The sequence below is a fragment of the Drosophila innubila genome, assembly GCF_004354385.1.
Source record: "Drosophila innubila isolate TH190305 chromosome 3R unlocalized genomic scaffold, UK_Dinn_1.0 2_E_3R, whole genome shotgun sequence".
Lineage (NCBI taxonomy): Eukaryota > Metazoa > Arthropoda > Insecta > Diptera > Drosophilidae > Drosophila > Drosophila innubila.
In genome coordinates, this window is record NW_022995380.1 from 23,377,629 (window position 1) to 23,393,896 (window position 16,268).

Consider the following 16,268-nt stretch of genomic DNA (forward strand, 5'->3'; position numbering starts at 1 on the left):
CGCTATTTTTTGCGACATGACTGTTCTAACAAGTTGGCAGCACTGGCGGTCACACTGTCTGATATTTTTAAAACATATTTACATATATTCAAATATTTGTGGGAACAAAAGTTAATTTACTCGAAATTATTAGTAATGTGGGGACGTGGCTAAGTACGTAACAATTGTTTTCGATACAATTACTCTTATCATCTGCACGACTGTAACTGCTATCGAAGCAGCAAATAATCGGGTGGTGCATTCCACCCACCCATAATATTATTGCAATCATATGTTTCCTTATCACCTTCAGGTTGACCTCAGAGTTGAGCAAGAAAAATTTTTGTCCGCAAAACCCTTTTAAAATGGAGCTTACTGGCTGGGTTAAGACCTATGATTGGGGCAAGCAAGGAATTAATTCAGCGGTTGCCCAATTGGCAATGGCCAACGATCCTGACTTTGTGCTGAATGATGAGGAAACCTACGCTGAAATGTGGATGGGAACCCATTTCTGTGGAGTTTCCATTGTCAAGGAGACGGGCGAAACCCTTGATCGTGTGCTAAAGAAAGACCTGCCATATCTTTTCAAGGTGCTCAGCATAAGGAAGGCACTCAGCATACAGGTGCATCCCAATAAATGCGAGGCAGAGCGTCTGCACAAGGAGCGTCCAGAGATCTACAAAGATGATAATCATAAGCCGGAGCTTAGCATAGCCATAACGCCTTTCTTAGCTTTGGTTGGATTCCAACCAGTCGATGATATCGTTGATTATATCGATGAGTTCCAGCCTCTAACGAAGCTTATTGGTCAGGAGGCGGTAATGGAACTGCATGAAAAGCGAAACTCGGAGGCATTAAAGAATTGTTATGAGATCATGATGAAAGCCGATGAAAAGGACATTGCCAAGTGCATTAAAGATATCGCCAAGAACTATAAAACAGGTGAGAGCAATCATTCTTAATCCTTTTCTCAATTAATCATTTAAGTTGGATTTTAGAGCTGAAGCGCAATGAATTGCTGGATATATTTAACAAAATTAACCAGGACTTTCCTGATGACGTGGGCACATTATGTCTATTCTTTTTGAATTTGGTGCGTCTACAGCCTGGTCAGGCTATCTACTTGGGTGCCAATGAGATTCACGCTTATTTGGATGGCGAATGTGTCGAGTGCATGGCCTGTTCCGATAATGTGATTCGAGCCGGACTCACACCCAAATACAAGGATGTTGAACAGCTTGTTTCCTCCGTGATATTCGATGGATCAGCCCCACACTCTAAGCTCTTTATGCCGTTTCGTATCGATGACACAGTACAGGTGTTTGTCCCACCTGTTGATGACTTTGCTGTTATGCATGTGAACATAAAGCACATCGTGGATTCATACAAGCTTCAGATACAGGCATATGGATCTATTCTCCTGACATTGACGGGCTCACGTATTCTGAAACTGAAAACCAATCAGGGTCCCAAGGAAATAGCTTTGTCCCGCGGAAGCATCGTTTACATTCCAGTCGAAGCTGCACCGGAAATTGAATTTCTACATGCTGAAGATTGTGGCGAAGATTTCACAGCTTACATTGCTACTTATAATTATTTCAGAAAGGCTTAGAAAAGAATAAAACAAAACTTTTCTCATGGTGGTGAATTAATTTCATTTCAGTTATAATAGTTGCAATTGATAACAGCTAGAATAGAAACTAAAGTGGCAATAATAACTATTATAAGCAGTTAATACGAAGGTTTACATATCTATTCAATATACATAAGTGGTAATATGCAATAAACATATATTATTTTTCAATTTCAATAAAATTGTGTATGTGTACAAACAATTTGGGATTATTGCAGATAAATTAACACAACTCGCTTTATTTACTTAATCTAATGAAAAACTGGGTTTTTAATTTGGTTCCCGTCGTATATATAGTATATATGTGTATGTTATTCAATATAAGGGGAGTATATGTATATAATTTGTATAGTATTAACAAACTTGTGCACACAAAGAATGCACAACAATTGGCTACGAATATGACACTACCCTTAAATTTTTTAATCAATCCGGATCATCGCTAATGTTCCTCCTTCTTATAAATGCCTCACCTCGGGTTATTGTTCAGGTTGTAAATATTTTTTCATAAGAACTACATACAAATACAAAGTTCTGTTTAGTTTGATTCATAAAGGTCGTAAAAGCCTCAAAAAGTTTGTACCAAAAACATGAGTACATCAATACGAAAATCTCATTATAAAATTTTGTGTTTTTTTCTACCTTTAGATAGTTAGTTAGTTAGACGGTAAATATAAATATATGTAACATATTTTGATGGGTTAGTTGCATTAGTCGATATTAGTTTGCTTTGTAAGAAGTTTGTGTATACGTTTAATATAAAAGTTTTATAAGCAACTAATAGAGCTGCTACCGGTAGTAACTTTTGTGCCCACAACATTTGTTCCCAGTACGTAGATAATTGTTGATTTTGTCGCTTTTGTTGTTGCTGCTGCTGCTGTTGCTACTGGTGAAAGTTAAGGTTAGAGTGAGATAGTAGGAGGTTGCTGGTTTATCTGTTGGAAGGGATGGAGGTAGGGGGTTCAACGGAAGCGAGGGAGCTGTGCTTTAACCTTATCGTTATCGTTTTGAGTTTTCATTATTAATATTTCAGCTGCTTAGCTCTTGAGCAAACTATTTGCGCGCTTGTTAACACCATCCATGCGAACATTGTTGGCATCACCTTTGGCATTAATGCGATCAACTTGTTTGTTTTGATTCTCCAATTCGGATCCCATGTCCAGTGCCATGTTACGCAAGTTACCCAGCATTGAGTTCACTTGCCCCAAATTCTCATCCATCTCATCCTCGCGTGCATCGTTTGTGATTCGTGCCACATAACCGGATTGCGGTGGTGCACCCATGCCACCACGTTCGCGCTCATCAATCACTCGCTGTGGCTGACTTGCCACAATTTTGCCATCATCATTGGCCTTCCAGGCATTGTCGCTATCGTCCTTGATGTTGACCTTCTTCCAGGGCAGCACACAGACACCGCAACATTTCTCCATGCCACTGAGATTCTTTTCGGCCTCTCGCATATCAGCATTAATGCGATCCATGCCCTCCTCAATGCGATCCAATTGCTCACCCTGATCATCCAAGGCAACCAGTGTACGTATTCCAGCCTCCTTAGATTCATCCATCAGGTGCAGCATGCGACGCGTGCTCTCCAATGATTCATCGGCAACTTGAGCAGATTTGAGCTGCAACTCCTGCAGCTCCGTGCGCGGCTCATTATCCACAGCGGCAGACATAGCGTGACTATTGAGTTTGCGGTTATGACCTTACTTATTGTTACTGGTGATGATGACTAGCAAGTGGTTGCGAATTTATTAGCGAGTCTGGGAAAAATTGTTGGCAAATGACTCACAATCACTGCTGACGCCACTTGTTTGTGATGATGCAAGTTATCGTTATTTTAAGCTCGTTTTGCTTGCACTTTGCAGGAACCTGAATTTAATATTCCGATTTCGAAAGTTAATTAAAATATTTATTTGTACAATACTTTTGGCAAGTCTACAACACTAACTAATAAAACCAATTGTGTATATACAAATAGAGTCAGTGATGCCAGCTGTTTGTCGTTGAGCCAGAGGGTTGCCCATTCAGTAATAATTTGCGATCTGGCTAGATTTCTTATCCAAAAACAAAATAGATAAACCACAGAAAAAAAGATATTCGGAATTGTTGTACCTTTTTTCAAATTTTTTTATTATTTAGCTAGAATTTATTAGATGTTGCAGAATTTTTGTTATTTCTAACTTCTCTCCCCGATCGCTGACGAACCTCAAACCTACATTAAAATGTTTACCTTAATTTTATCTAATTTCGAATTTTAAATTTTCATCAAATTTATTAATTTTTATTAAGTTTTGCATTGTTAAATTTTTAATTTTTATCAGTGCTGGAATAGGAAAATATACGTTTCTGCACTGTTTCCAACTTTTTACAAACAAAGAAACAAGTTGGCACCTCATTTCTTAGTAGATTTAAAAAAGGTACATTTACATTAAAAAAGATCGAACCAGATCGGATATTTTTACTGGGTGGCAGCCTTCGGCTTAAGATCACAATTTGTCCGAAACAGGCCGGAAAAGTAAAACATTTTTTCATAGCAAGCTTTTAAATTAAAATATATTATAATAGCATAATCCTACGACTAGAATAATTCGAAAGAAAAAATTTAACAAAAAGTCTAGTTACTAAAAATTTTGTACTTCTACTACTGCGAAGCTGCAATTTAATAAACAACGCCGTTCGGAATTGAATGGCGCGTTTAGTGTTGAAAAATAACATTTGAAATATTAACGCTTGTTGGTACAGCCAAGGTCGAGCGTCGGTGATCGTCGTTAGTGTGTAAATTTTTGCTATTAAGATAAATTTTGACGATTTCGAATTGAATAGCAACTGAAAGAATTGAATAAATTGTTAAAAACAACGTAAACACAATGGAGAATTCGCGCCGCTCGATTGCGCACAGCGAGGACAGCATTAGCATGTATTTGTCCTTTGACACCGATGCAGATGACACGCTCGCCAGCAAATGGCAATCAGTGATGGCAAGCCAGACCAGCCAGTACTTGGAGATGCAACAAAGCATGGATGTGGGACAACACCTGGATGAGACACTGGGGGAGAAGATGATTATAGAGAAAAAGACAGTGTTAAAGTCTCTTATTCAAAATGAAAGTACTAGAGAGCAGTCACCCTTGCGTCCCTTTGACCAGAGTCTCCTGAACAAACACAATGCACTCTGCTCGACGCCCACAAAAAATAAAACATTAACAGACGGGCGTCAGGATCTTTCAGTTATTGACGCCAATAATAAGGAGAACACTCAACCAGATGCAGAAAACACTACGTTGTCATCAACCATTGATGGAACCGCATCAACAGTGAAGATCAACACACTCAATGATATTTCAGTTCAAGAGAGCAACAACAAGACTAATAATATTTATCCATTAAGCGCCGATGTCTTGCTAGAAAACATAACCGAAGGTGAGTCTTATTTTAATTTATAATCTTTTTCATTAAAAAAAAATCATGGGTATTGTTTTCAGTCTCAAATGAAGAGCCTTCAATGACGGTGACATCGCCAGTTGCAGTAGTGCAGGACAAAAAGGAATCAGAGGTTGTTAACATGGTAAACGAAGTTTCTGAGCTAATCAACAAAGCCTTGAAGCTAACTGAAGTTAAAATGAAGCCCAAGGAGCAACAGAAACAATTGCCGAAGCTGCCGACAGTTGCCTTGCCACGACCACGTCGCTCCTTCTTGCCCACATCCAGTGGACAGACCTTCAAGCAGCGCATGTCGATCGTTGTAAAGACCACACTAAATAGTCCAGCCCGTAAGCTGGCTACATCCAATCCCAGTGCACGCCGCAGTTTCCTACCTACCGCTAAGCCAAGCCTCATTGGAGGTTTAGGCTATCGCCGATCCACACTGATGCGTTCCACTGAGAGTAGCTGCAGCATCAGCGCACAGACCATGCAAACATCTTCGGCTGTAAAAGCATCAGCTATCAAATTTGAACCCAAACCTGTGGCTGATGTGGTCAAGTTCAAATGTCAACTGTGCAGCGCCAGCTTTCGCGTTAAGAATCATCTCGATTTACATATGCGTAAACACATGGACATGAAGAAGCCGGGTGTCTGCAAGTTTTGTGACAAGAAATTTGCCTTGGAACGTGCTCTACACATACATCTCATGCAGAATTGTGACAAGATTCCGCCAGCCGAAAAGCGTAAGCTTCAATACACGGAGCTCAATCACGTGAAGAAAGCACAGCTGCCGAAATTAGTTGTCAGCTCGCCAGCTGTTAGTGGAGCCACTCTTAAGCCGCGGGAAAGCACAGTGCCAGTGACTGCACCAGAATCAGAATCCCTGGGTACGTTTAAGCCAAAGACGCAAAGAATAAGCATTGTTTCATATTCCGCTTTTTCAGCTGCAACTCCAAGAGCCGTCAAAATGGCGCCGCCGTCGATGAGCAAGGTGCCCAAAAAGGTGGCCCATGCTGGCGTTTATCGTACGCCTACCAAGACGGTGCCCTGCCACAGCTGTGGGCAGTCATTTAAGAGCATAATTGACTATACCACCCACTGTCTCACGATGCATTCGAAAAGTCAAAAGCAGGAAACAGCTAATGCACCGAGTGCTCAAGATTAAATCAAATACTTTAGGCTAAGTTGTGTTGAATTTAATGCTTATTCTTATAACCACCAGTCCAAATCAAATATACGATTAAACTGTAAAGCCAATCACTTTGACTTTTTCTCAGGCGGCGGCTTCATATCAATGCTTTCCGTTGCAATATCCAGCGGCCCAGTGGCATGATTCTCTGCCGAATTGGTTGCCGCACCATCCGGACCCGTTGTGGTTGGCAACTGTCCAGGCTGCAGAGGTTGTTGCAGATTTTGAAGCATTGGCGGTATGGGCGGTGGAAATTTTCTTAGTAACTCAGCCAGCAGCATATCGACTCTTTGTTTTTGGAACAGTGTCCCACTGTTGTCATCCTTTCCAGCATTCGCATCCTTTTTATCAGACTTTGATTTGTCCGACACTATATGTGAAAGCGTTAGAGGTCTGAGTCTTATCAATTGTAAAATGGATACTTACAAACTTTGTTGGACGAGAAATCCCACGTGTATCCTTTGTTTGGATGATAGCGGGCATAACTGCTGGTTTCCTCAAATGCAGACTGTAGATTTACAACCGTGTTGAGCTGTAAGTGAATCTAATTAGTGAGTCCGACTGTGACAGGGTCTTTTAAATCATTTACTCACAATACGCGCGTTTATTACATTCCCCAGATCAGGCGCTTTGTATACAGTTCCTCCAATGATATAGTAATCGGCAATTGGCGTCGCTTCCGAGGGATTGTGTCGATGCTGTTTCCGTATGACGTATAGAATCGGCTCGGCGACATGAAGTAGTATATATTCGAGTCCCATCATGTTACTACAATAAAGTACACAGATTAGTGAAATTTGTTGGATTGCGATGTGTATCATCTTACTGCAAGTGCTCAACTCCCAAGCGCTGCATCCGAATGGTCTCATTGTTGCACAAGTGGTCATAGAAGGGATTGCTCTTGCGGCAAAAGTAGTCCATTACGGTCTGTGGACTGAGGGAGGCCATCATCTGGGTATCATGCCAGGACAGACGCAGATGATTCTCTGGAGCTGGTGGCATTTGTCGGTTCGCCATGGTCAAGGCAGCTGCACGCGGTTCTTGATTGATTAATTGATTGGTTTTTGATGGCAATTGTTCAACAATTATTTGAGTCAGCCGGTGACAGCCAACAATTTCAAATCAAACAGTGGGTCAGTGTCAATGCCTGGCCGCTATTTGCATGATCGCGCGTTTTTCCTCTTTCTCAATTTGTTTACAAACTATTTATAGACTGCACGCTGCCAATTTTAAGATGCTGCAATTCTTCGATATGTCTTTATTTGATTTATATGTTGTGTAATATATATTTCAGTGTCGCGAACAGGAGAATTCATTTGCAGCTCCTTTTGATAACTAACTCTACGTTAATAGTTCTGTAAGTTCCCGTTCCGTTAAACTGTTAATTTTAGTATGTGTGAATTTTGTATGTACTTCACCAATGTAGCTGCGAGATGTGCAACTAGACAATTTTTTTTGTTATTTTTATTTTGTTTATAAATTTCGATATATTTTAATTTGACCGATACATTTGTGGCGGTTGGCCGATACATTTTTGGCGCAGAGTTGGCACAGCGACTGTTTTCAAAGCAAGGTGGCAGCACGCAAACAGCGCTCCACACATGAAAAATTAAACAAAATGTTTAAAAATAAAATAAAACGTAACGGACGTGTTTCAAATTAAATTCATGTTAAAATAAAGCATCGAATCGGCGCTAGCATACATATCAAGGCATACAAATCTTATGTGCAAGTTCAACGAAGCGTACGCAGTTGTTGCCGCTGCCGCTGCCGCCACAAATACAAATACATACATACATAAAGAATTATCATCAACATCAATTTGTATATTAAACATTTGCTCGGTCAGCGGAACTTGGCCCATTTTTTGGATCGTCAGTATTGGGAACTATATCAGTTCGCTTTGTACATTTCGCCGTGGCGCTCGTGAGAATATTCAACAACAAACAGAGCAACGATTGCTCACAATGGTAAAGCCTCAGGAAAATCAATAATTATTACGCATTGTTGAACAATTAATATTTGTTTAAGTGTGCGCATACGGTTTCCAACAAGCGCATACAACTATTGTTTTATTGTTTATATTTATTTACTTGAAATGTGTCATTCGATTTAATCATAACTATGTTATCCATACATATGTATAATATATTGTTGAGTGTATATATTTGTGGTCATTTGGCCAGTCAAGGTCGCATAAGTCTCGTTAGTGTTTAGAAAAAATGTTCTTTTTTATGCCTCACCTTGATTTTCATGGACAGAATTATTCGCATACAACTGCGGGATTGTTTATCTGTGTAAATATTATCTAAGACTTTACGCCTACACAGGCCGACAAATTCAGGCACTAAGACTATATATTTATATATACCATTGGTAACGTTTAAATGTGTATTTTTATATCATTTTGCCCAGAAAAATTATTTTTGGGATTCACTTTTAATCAAAGCTGCAGGTCTGATATATTTTATGATGCATTTTTGAAGAATCTTAAGGAAATGCTTTCTAGTTAACAAGGAATCCTTAAGGAACATTGTGAGTTCTTAGGAAATTTCCCAAGCATTTCTTAGCTGTTTCCTCACGTTAGGGAATCCATTTAGAATTTTGCTGAAAATTCCTAAAAATTCCCTAACGTTATCCTTACCAACCTCCTCTTTGATTTGTATTGAAAATTATCTTTAGTTATTTTTTATGAATATTTTTTTTTTTTGTTCACAATGTTATTGTAAAATCCGGAAGTTTAATGTTTTTAAAATCTCTTCAGCCTTGCTTTAAAATTAAGCCAAAACTCCGCTTTTAAATTAATTCTTAATAATGTTTTATTGGCATGTTGTGTTGGGTGCTCTCCCCATATGTGTGTTTGTCTTAATATCATTATTGTTCCTATGTAAATAAAACATAATTGTTATCACAAGTTGTTTCAAAATTTCGCTTCGCATTGAAACGATACGAATAGAATCTATTCTGTTTTCTTATAGATTTTGAGATACTTTCTTAGCCCGATGCTGGCAGAACGACAGTCGGCCCAGTTAGTTTGTCAGTTAAAACGATATGCGCTATATTAAACCGGAGCCGTACTATGAGGTAGCTGAAAACGCGCCTTGAGAAATAGATATTTTATAATTGCGATATTTTCGCTTTTCTAACTTGGTTTTATCTATTTACAGGGGCTTCCACCGTTCAATGTTTCCGGCAGTCCGTTCAATGTCGTGCCTATACACAATTTTCCAGAGCTAATGAAGGATACATGCGCGCTCATCAACTCGGAATGGCCACGTTCCGAAACTGCGCGCATGCGCTCCCTCGAAGCATCATGCGACTCACTGCCCTGTAGTCTGGTTCTGACCACGGAGGGCATGTGCCGCGTGATTGCACACCTGAAGCTCAGCCCCATAACGGCCAAGAAGAAGGCATGTTTCGTCGAGTCTGTTGTTGTGGACAAGAGCTATCGCGGCCAGGGATTTGGCAAACTGATCATGAAGTTTGCCGAGGACTATTGCCGTGTAGTGCTCGATTTAAATACCATTTATCTATCGACCATCGATCAGGATGGCTTTTACGAACGCATTGGCTATGAATACTGCCAACCAATTTCCATGTATGGACCGCGTCACTGTGAGCTTCCCAGTTTACACAGTCGTAATAAGAAATACATGAAGAAGGTCTTATAGACGTCAGCACCAGTAGTAGTAGTAGTGTTCGCTTAAACACTAGCTTCTTGATCGTGTCAGTTAAACTAGTCAAATTGGGTAAACGCTCGAGGCTCTAACATCTGAATAACTTTTACTGCCGTAACAGGTTTATCCTTTGAGCGTTTACTTCTGATTCCATTAAGATTACACAAACAAACATTCATATTACGCTCGTGTTGATTTTTAAATATTACTTTCCGCATGTATTTTTTGTTACATTTTCGGAAAATGCTTTAGATACACCTTTAAGCACATGTACCGACAATGCTATAAACAGACCTATAGCATACATATATTAATTGTTAATTTAATTATTAATTATTATTGTTAATTTAAATTTCATATTCGTATGATTTATTGTGGTTTTGCTCGTATGCTTACTAGACAATATCTACCTACAAACATATTATACATATGATAGCTCAATTATCTTCCAATTCAAAAGAAAAGCGTAGCATAGATTTACATATCGAGATGAAACCGTAGCATTAAGGCAACAAACGAAAGGCAATAAATTGTATTAATTATGTAGATACATAAATATGTTAAACCCCATTGTTTATGTTTTATGACGGAAGACGTTACGGAAACATTCGTCTGAAAAATCTATGACAAGTTCAAGTTCACGGTGCTACGACATGCCAAGAAATTGATGTGCCCGGTAATGTTATTTTTATTACAGCTGCATCTGACAACAAGCGGGATGGGAAGGGGCACGATGACTTTCCACAGGCTGCCCAACGAGCGCCACACAGCAAAAGCTTCTAAAAGTTTGATTTTTACAAAAATAAACCAAGCGCACACATGCAAGGCATTTGTTTATCAGGCAGAATATGCATGTGTGTGAATACAGTATACATTCGATATAAGCAGCACATATAGAATGTAATCTTTCTAATAAGTCGTTGGCTCTTATACTTGTATAAGTTGACTATTTTTTGTTATTTAAAATACAGTATGTGACGTATTTGGTTCTTTTTTTTAAATATATAACTCTGACATGATTTTATTTTGATAATAGATAATAACATTTATGTGTACTTTAATATTGTGAATTTTATTGTAGGTTAGAACAGAAATTATAAGATAAATAGTGTTTAACTATTCTAAAAACTTAAAAATCAAATATGCAATCAAATTTTTTGTCAAATCAGTTACTTGACATAGTGTATATATTCACTATTTCGTATGCACACTGTTCTCTCTGGTCACTTTGCTTTATGCTCAATGAATTTATTGGCATTGAGCTTTAAAGCGGAAGAAGCTAGTCATAGATGTTTTTTTTTTGGTAGTTTGTGTAAAATTTCTACAGGTGCACATTTTTAAAATGCCTTTGTGACGTCTTACGCGACAGCTGCTAATTGCTTAAAATTTCAGGTGTCTGATCGAATGCATTCCACAATTTTGTTTGCCAATTAATACCGCACGTAATTGCAATTAAAATTTGTTTATTCTCTTTTCATTGAATCAAAAATGGAACGTTTACACACTTTGTGTGTATATTTATATAAATTGGGTAGTTGAACTGTAAAAGGCTTGGATCTAATTGATATTTGTACGTTTTTGAAAAAATAACCGACAACAGTTTGATGTACGTTTTCCTGTTCATTTACATTTAAATGGATATCTTAATTGGCATTGGCACTTTTGGCTATGCCACAGACTTTGCCATAATGCTCTGGCTGATCCAAGGAGTCCACAATAAACTTGCCCAAATCGTCTTTGGATACCAATCTTCCCGGTGCTTCATCATGGACTACAGTATAACCACTGGCCGGTTCATCGGCAATATGCGGTGGTAGAATTGCAATGTATTCCAAACCGGAAGCCTTCGTCAAGTCCAGCATGCGTTTGTGCTCCTCGTTTAGTTTGTGGAATACAGCGGGAACTTCTTTAAGCGGACGCAAAAGGAACGAAGACATGACAATGGAGAACTTCGTGAGTTTAGCTTCCTTCATGGCCTTGATGACGTTCTCGGTGCCGCGTGATAGCTCTGTGGTGGCTTCCAGTTTATTACGTGTGCCCAATATAACACAAACGCCATCAACGCCGCCATCACCCTCAATCAGATTCTTAACGTCCTCCAATTTAGTTGCATCGCCCTGAACCAGTTGAGCTTTGCTTTTGAAACGTTCTGGAACTGTGGGCTCAGTGCGGTAAAGTAATCGCACCTTAAGACCTGCAAGGCAAAGGTACTAAATCAATTTAAAAAGCCAACAAATGCAATGTTTAATTTACCCTTCTCCAATGCGTAGTCCACAACACATTGACCGGTCATGCCGGTTCCACCAATAACAGCAATCCGTTGCATAATGTTTCAATTTGGTTATCAGTACCTCAAATTGACAAGAACGGGAATAATTTTACAACGCTTTAAATGCAAAAATGCAATTTCACTATTGCTTCTCCAAACGTTTCGAGTACGAATCAAAGTCAGAAATGATTGTTGTTTTTTTTTTTACCGCCTCCGATTGTACCCACCTGAGTTGGCCAGCTGATTATGACTTACACACACATGCACAAATTCGTATAGGTGTGTACAGTGCTCATAACCGTCGCCAGCTTTGAAAAATTAAAAGTTTTAATCACAAAGATAAGTTATCAGACCTCTACAAATACATTTATTTACAAATTTCACTGGTAATTGGTAATGTCATGAAAAATGTTAGGATGAGTAGCGATATCCGTGATACATTGCTATTTTTAATCTCTGTCATATTAAAATTAATGTTTTTATCAGTGAGCAATAAAAGAACAAAAGTTATAAATGCGTTGTACAACATAAAGTAAATAATTCAAATATTACAATTTTCAAATTCCATTGCAGGGTGGCCATAAGTTATGTTAATAAAAATATCGATTTAATACTAAAAAAAAAGTGGTCGCTCAGTTCACAGAGTGAAGCGTTGCCCACTTAAGCGGAAATTTCAAAAGTTACGCGCGCAACATTTACGCCTGCGACTCATCCGTGTTCGCTGCGGAAAAAGGATTATCCGCCGGGTTTTTTACGCGCCTTAAGGTAATGCCCAATTTCAGCTCGCTTAAGAAATCCGTTGTAGCTGGCTTCTTCTCAGCACGCGGTTTTATGCCACTTATGGTCGCGGCTTTCTGGTCGACTTTCTGTAACAGTATTTAAAAATGAGAATGAAACTCGATGATACAAGTGAATTATTATTGCTGTTACCTTTAATTGTACGCCCTTGCGTATGCTTTGCAAGAAAGCGTCGCGATCATCTCCCGCGGCGACCGCTGGCTTTGGTTTCTCAGACTTTTTAATTGCCAACGGTAGAGTGGCTCCACCTGGGGGCGGAGGTGGTGGCATTGGTGCACCATTACCTGCCGTTGGCGGTGGAGGCGGCGGTGGTGGTGCTCCAGCTTGAGCTGCCATAACTGGCGGAGGTGGCGGTGGCGGCGGTATGGCAGCATTGGCGCTAACAGCTGGAGCCTTTGGCTTTTGGGAAATTGGCACAGGAGCGAATCGGTTGGGAACATGCTCATTTTGGATCTGAACAGGTTCATTTCGGGACTGCACGGAAGCGAATCGGTTCGGTACATGTTCAGTTCGCTGCTGCACTGGTTCATTTCGTGGCTGCACTGGTTCATTTCGCGACTGAACAGGCTCATATTGCGACTGAACAGCTTCATATTGTAAGTGAACAGGTTCATTTCGCTGCTGCAATGATGTTATCTTTACAGGAGGAGGAGGCGGTGGCTGTTTAACCGGCGCATATTGCACTGTGGTTCCATTTGTGCTGGGAATTATTGATGGCTTGGGCGGTGCTGGTGGTGGCACTCTCATTGTGGCCGTCTTCCGCTGTGTCTGTGGCGCAATTGTAGCATATGTTTCATTCGGAGTCTTTGGCTTTAAAGGACGCACTTCTATGGGTCGTGTATTGGACGCAGTGACGGCAGAGGGAGGCGGCGGAACTTTCGGTCTGTTTGGCTGTGCCTGCTGCAATTGAACTGGCACCACAGTGCCAATTTCCTGCTGTCTGCTAACTGGCTGCACCATTGGCATTTCCATGTCAGAAATATCCACAAATCGTGAAGTAACCGATGCATAATTGGATAATGAAGTGGTCGGAGGAGGAGGAGGATGATGCCTTACTGTTGTTGGTGGTGAAGGCGGTGGTGTTATCTGGTTGTTAGTTGATATGGTGGCATACTGAAGAGTTATAGGACTTGTCTTGGGTTTCTCCACCTCCTGCTGCTTATTGGGCTGTAAAGTATTCAAGTAATTTACGTAAATTGTGAATTAACTTTTTTTTAATCTTTCCTACCAGCCAAGTTAAGTTGGATTGCACAATCTTCGTGATCAGCTCCTGGCGCTTCATGCCGGCAATGTCCTCCTCGGTTATACCGTGCTCCTTCATGTATTTCTTCAACACATTGTCATTGGCGCCAGCACTTAAATCGAAGGCGTTTCGCGTGCGATCCCTTGTGACATCTCCAGAGACATGCTGGAAGTTGATGGGTCCACTTATCTCGTACTTGGAGCCCTTGTTGCTAGCCACCACACTGGTGCCGAAACTGGGACCCGGTACAGCACCCGGTGCACTACCAAAGCTATTCAAACTGTGGGACGATGAGGAGTGGCTCATATTGACGCTATATCCGTCTGCTAGTTGGCGGCGTTCGCTTCCAGGAGTGGATCTCGTCGATGGTGGAGGCAGAACTGCGGGTGGTGGCTGGGAAAAGACGTCACTGCTCACCTGCATGCAGGGTGGCTACAAATAATCAGATAAAGAAGCTGCGGGTTAAGTTGCGACTGAAATGCACACTGATTGTATGATGGTGATGATGACTAATCCATGTGAATGCTGATGTTTGCTTGATTGGCAATTACCACCCAGTAACCAGGCGCTTTATTGCTTCTAATTATGTCATAAACATAGGCACGCCGCTGCATCGCCGGCATCTCCTGAACGTCATCCGGCTGGTGTGCCTTGCGCAGATATAACTGCAGCATTTCATCTGTGCCGCGACCCCGCACATCGAACGTCTTCCGAAAATCGATGGCCCTGCCCTCCAGTTGCCTAAACTCAACCGGTTCGGAGATGTACGCGTACGTGACACTTTCCAAATCCATGATGATGATGATGAAGCCCTGAAATCATCCTGAAAATGCGATACGTATGCGGGCACTGGATTAATAGAGCTACCATCAAAGAGCTACTACTGCCAAAACAACGTAGGGCTATGCATGGACAGCCGTACGGCGTACGTATCCGTACGTATCCACGCTGGCGCATTATCTTGTAGCAATTTGCCGATAAGAAGCGTTGCCGCAACTTGTATTTCTATCAATTTACGGATTTCTATCGTTGAATGCTGATGAATCATTGCGTCAAAAGACAAAGACACGCATAGCCCGTGGAGCCAACACAGAGTAAAGCATTGATCACATCCAAGATTCAATTACCGTGAGCAACAGTTCCACGGAGCGTTGACCAAATCTCCTGCAGCAGCTTCACTTGATGACCAATTGTAATGATCGTAATGTGGATGCGGAGTTGTGGGCGTATAACGTGATGTTCAACCCGAGCTAAAGTAACGCACTGATTAACGTAGGTGGTATGTCACCGCGTTTACTCATTTCGCGAAGCTTGTTATCTGGAAACGCCGACACTGATAACTGATAACCGAGGGGCCAGTAATCACCTTTACCTGAGGCGACAGTTTGAGCCCAAAAGAAAATATAAACAATTGGCTTAAACTATCTATATATCTATCTGCAGGCATAAATATTATATATTGCGCATTGTCTAACTATTTGGGCAACTATAGAAAGATATTTATATATATTTAGAATGAGTTTAGCCAAGTTCCAAAGTCACAAACTGGCTATAAAATGACTAACTGATAAACTCTTGATATGTGCTGAAGAGAATGACAAGTTTTGGCCTACTTCACACCAAGTACCAGCAAGAGATATAATATAAATATTTTAAACAAATAGTTAAGTGTGTAGAGCTTACTTTAGTTAATCTGGATACTCCAAGTGCTCCTTAGTGTGACTATTCTTTAAAAAGCAAAGTTTATATTATGATTTTGGAATTCTCGCAAGTCCAAGTGCCAGCTTGCCATTGATTCATTGACCGCAAATTCAATACATATTAAATATATTTAAATTCTCAAGAGCTATTGATAAACAAATTATTAAAAAAGATGTAAAAATTTTAACTTATCGAAGACAAAGAACTAATTGAAATAACTGAAAAGTTATATAAAATTACAACAAATTATGCAAAACAGAGAAAAACTAAAATATTTATAAAAAGCATTTACTTAGCTTTGATAAATAAAAGCTATAACATTTTATAAAAGTATAAATATTTATTTACCAGAA

At 40.0% G+C, this 16,268-nt stretch overlaps 7 protein-coding genes across 10 annotated transcripts; 3 read left to right on the top strand and 4 right to left on the bottom strand.

Annotated features, from left to right (window-relative positions):
* Positions 1–67: 67 nt before the first annotated feature.
* On the top strand, positions 68–1,624 carry LOC117791120 (mannose-6-phosphate isomerase). The gene is made up of 3 exons (XM_034630783.1): positions 68–153; positions 293–921; positions 978–1,624. Exons 2-3 carry the CDS (start codon positions 345–347, stop codon positions 1,589–1,591), a joined length of 1,191 nt encoding a protein of 396 aa, XP_034486674.1. The 5' UTR covers positions 68–153; positions 293–344; the 3' UTR covers positions 1,592–1,624.
* LOC117791123 (synaptosomal-associated protein 25) lies at positions 1,618–3,602 on the bottom strand. 2 transcript variants are annotated; one of them, XM_034630787.1, is made up of 2 exons: positions 3,405–3,602; positions 1,618–3,344 (listed from the first exon to the last, which is right to left on the bottom strand). In XM_034630787.1, the coding sequence occupies exon 2, from the start codon at positions 3,286–3,288 to the stop codon at positions 2,650–2,652; it is 639 nt and encodes a 212-aa protein (XP_034486678.1). In that variant the 5' UTR covers positions 3,289–3,344; positions 3,405–3,602; the 3' UTR covers positions 1,618–2,649. The 2 variants fall into 2 exon arrangements, with proteins under 2 accessions (XP_034486678.1, XP_034486679.1); XM_034630788.1 differs by having other exon boundaries at positions 3,387–3,602.
* Positions 3,603–4,319: 717 nt separating this feature from the next.
* LOC117791119 (sal-like protein 1) lies at positions 4,320–6,295 on the top strand. The gene is made up of 3 exons (XM_034630781.1): positions 4,320–5,035; positions 5,098–5,925; positions 5,983–6,295. Exons 1-3 carry the CDS (start codon positions 4,483–4,485, stop codon positions 6,201–6,203), a joined length of 1,602 nt encoding a protein of 533 aa, XP_034486672.1. The 5' UTR covers positions 4,320–4,482; the 3' UTR covers positions 6,204–6,295.
* Positions 6,220–7,706, bottom strand: LOC117791121 (mediator of RNA polymerase II transcription subunit 6). The gene is made up of 4 exons (XM_034630784.1): positions 7,054–7,706; positions 6,821–6,995; positions 6,654–6,759; positions 6,220–6,597 (listed from the first exon to the last, which is right to left on the bottom strand). Exons 1-4 carry the CDS (start codon positions 7,242–7,244, stop codon positions 6,296–6,298), a joined length of 774 nt encoding a protein of 257 aa, XP_034486675.1. The 5' UTR covers positions 7,245–7,706; the 3' UTR covers positions 6,220–6,295.
* A 94-nt stretch (positions 7,707–7,800) lies between these two features.
* LOC117791122 (N-alpha-acetyltransferase 80) lies at positions 7,801–10,469 on the top strand. Of its 2 annotated transcripts, XM_034630786.1 has the most exons (3): positions 7,801–8,197; positions 9,206–9,311; positions 9,395–10,469. In XM_034630786.1, exons 2-3 carry the CDS (start codon positions 9,279–9,281, stop codon positions 9,896–9,898), a joined length of 537 nt encoding a protein of 178 aa, XP_034486677.1. In that variant the 5' UTR covers positions 7,801–8,197; positions 9,206–9,278; the 3' UTR covers positions 9,899–10,469. The 2 variants fall into 2 exon arrangements, with proteins under 2 accessions (XP_034486677.1, XP_034486676.1); XM_034630785.1 differs by lacking the exon at positions 9,206–9,311 and having other exon boundaries at positions 7,806–8,197.
* Positions 10,470–11,350: 881 nt separating this feature from the next.
* Positions 11,351–12,366, bottom strand: LOC117791124 (flavin reductase (NADPH)). The gene is made up of 2 exons (XM_034630789.1): positions 12,158–12,366; positions 11,351–12,098 (listed from the first exon to the last, which is right to left on the bottom strand). Exons 1-2 carry the CDS (start codon positions 12,228–12,230, stop codon positions 11,548–11,550), a joined length of 624 nt encoding a protein of 207 aa, XP_034486680.1. The 5' UTR covers positions 12,231–12,366; the 3' UTR covers positions 11,351–11,547.
* A 147-nt stretch (positions 12,367–12,513) lies between these two features.
* LOC117791118 (formin-like protein 14) lies at positions 12,514–15,493 on the bottom strand. 2 transcript variants are annotated; one of them, XM_034630779.1, is made up of 5 exons: positions 15,342–15,488; positions 14,766–15,037; positions 14,200–14,646; positions 13,104–14,138; positions 12,514–13,039 (listed from the first exon to the last, which is right to left on the bottom strand). In XM_034630779.1, exons 2-5 carry the CDS (start codon positions 15,006–15,008, stop codon positions 12,869–12,871), a joined length of 1,896 nt encoding a protein of 631 aa, XP_034486670.1. In that variant the 5' UTR covers positions 15,009–15,037; positions 15,342–15,488; the 3' UTR covers positions 12,514–12,868. The 2 variants fall into 2 exon arrangements, with proteins under 2 accessions (XP_034486670.1, XP_034486671.1); XM_034630780.1 differs by lacking the exon at positions 14,766–15,037 and having other exon boundaries at positions 15,342–15,493.
* Positions 15,494–16,268: the final 775 nt, after the last annotated feature.

What these genes read in the sequence shown, in the direction of transcription:
- LOC117791123 (XM_034630787.1), bottom strand. Translation starts at nt 3,288, where the DNA reads ATGTCTGCCGCTGTGGATAATGAGCCGCGCACGGAGCTGCAGGAGTTG.
- LOC117791124 (XM_034630789.1), bottom strand. Translation starts at nt 12,230, where the DNA reads ATGCAACGGATTGCTGTTATTGGTGGAACCGGCATGACCGGTCAATGT. An exon ending in GGACTACGCATTGGAGAAGG is followed by an intron (nt 12,099 to 12,157) that starts GTAAATTAAACA and finishes TTTGCCTTGCAG; the next exon opens with GTCTTAAGGTGCGATTACTT.
- LOC117791119 (XM_034630781.1), top strand. Translation starts at nt 4,483, where the DNA reads ATGGAGAATTCGCGCCGCTCGATTGCGCACAGCGAGGACAGCATTAGC. An exon ending in GCTAGAAAACATAACCGAAG is followed by an intron (nt 5,036 to 5,097) that starts GTGAGTCTTATT and finishes TATTGTTTTCAG; the next exon opens with TCTCAAATGAAGAGCCTTCA. An exon ending in ACCAGAATCAGAATCCCTGG is followed by an intron (nt 5,926 to 5,982) that starts GTACGTTTAAGC and finishes CCGCTTTTTCAG; the next exon opens with CTGCAACTCCAAGAGCCGTC.
- LOC117791118 (XM_034630779.1), bottom strand. Translation starts at nt 15,008, where the DNA reads ATGGATTTGGAAAGTGTCACGTACGCGTACATCTCCGAACCGGTTGAG. An exon ending in AAGCGCCTGGTTACTGGGTG is followed by an intron (nt 14,647 to 14,765) that starts GTAATTGCCAAT and finishes GATTATTTGTAG; the next exon opens with CCACCCTGCATGCAGGTGAG. An exon ending in GCAAGGGCGTACAATTAAAG is followed by an intron (nt 13,040 to 13,103) that starts GTAACAGCAATA and finishes ATACTGTTACAG; the next exon opens with AAAGTCGACCAGAAAGCCGC.
- LOC117791121 (XM_034630784.1), bottom strand. Translation starts at nt 7,244, where the DNA reads ATGGCGAACCGACAAATGCCACCAGCTCCAGAGAATCATCTGCGTCTG. An exon ending in TTGGGAGTTGAGCACTTGCA is followed by an intron (nt 6,996 to 7,053) that starts GTAAGATGATAC and finishes ACTTTATTGTAG; the next exon opens with TAACATGATGGGACTCGAAT. An exon ending in TTTCTCGTCCAACAAAGTTT is followed by an intron (nt 6,598 to 6,653) that starts GTAAGTATCCAT and finishes TTTCACATATAG; the next exon opens with TGTCGGACAAATCAAAGTCT.
- LOC117791120 (XM_034630783.1), top strand. Translation starts at nt 345, where the DNA reads ATGGAGCTTACTGGCTGGGTTAAGACCTATGATTGGGGCAAGCAAGGA. An exon ending in CGCCAAGAACTATAAAACAG is followed by an intron (nt 922 to 977) that starts GTGAGAGCAATC and finishes GTTGGATTTTAG; the next exon opens with AGCTGAAGCGCAATGAATTG.
- LOC117791122 (XM_034630785.1), top strand. Translation starts at nt 7,952, where the DNA reads ATGTGCAAGTTCAACGAAGCGTACGCAGTTGTTGCCGCTGCCGCTGCC. An exon ending in AGCAACGATTGCTCACAATG is followed by an intron (nt 8,198 to 9,394) that starts GTAAAGCCTCAG and finishes ATCTATTTACAG; the next exon opens with GGGCTTCCACCGTTCAATGT.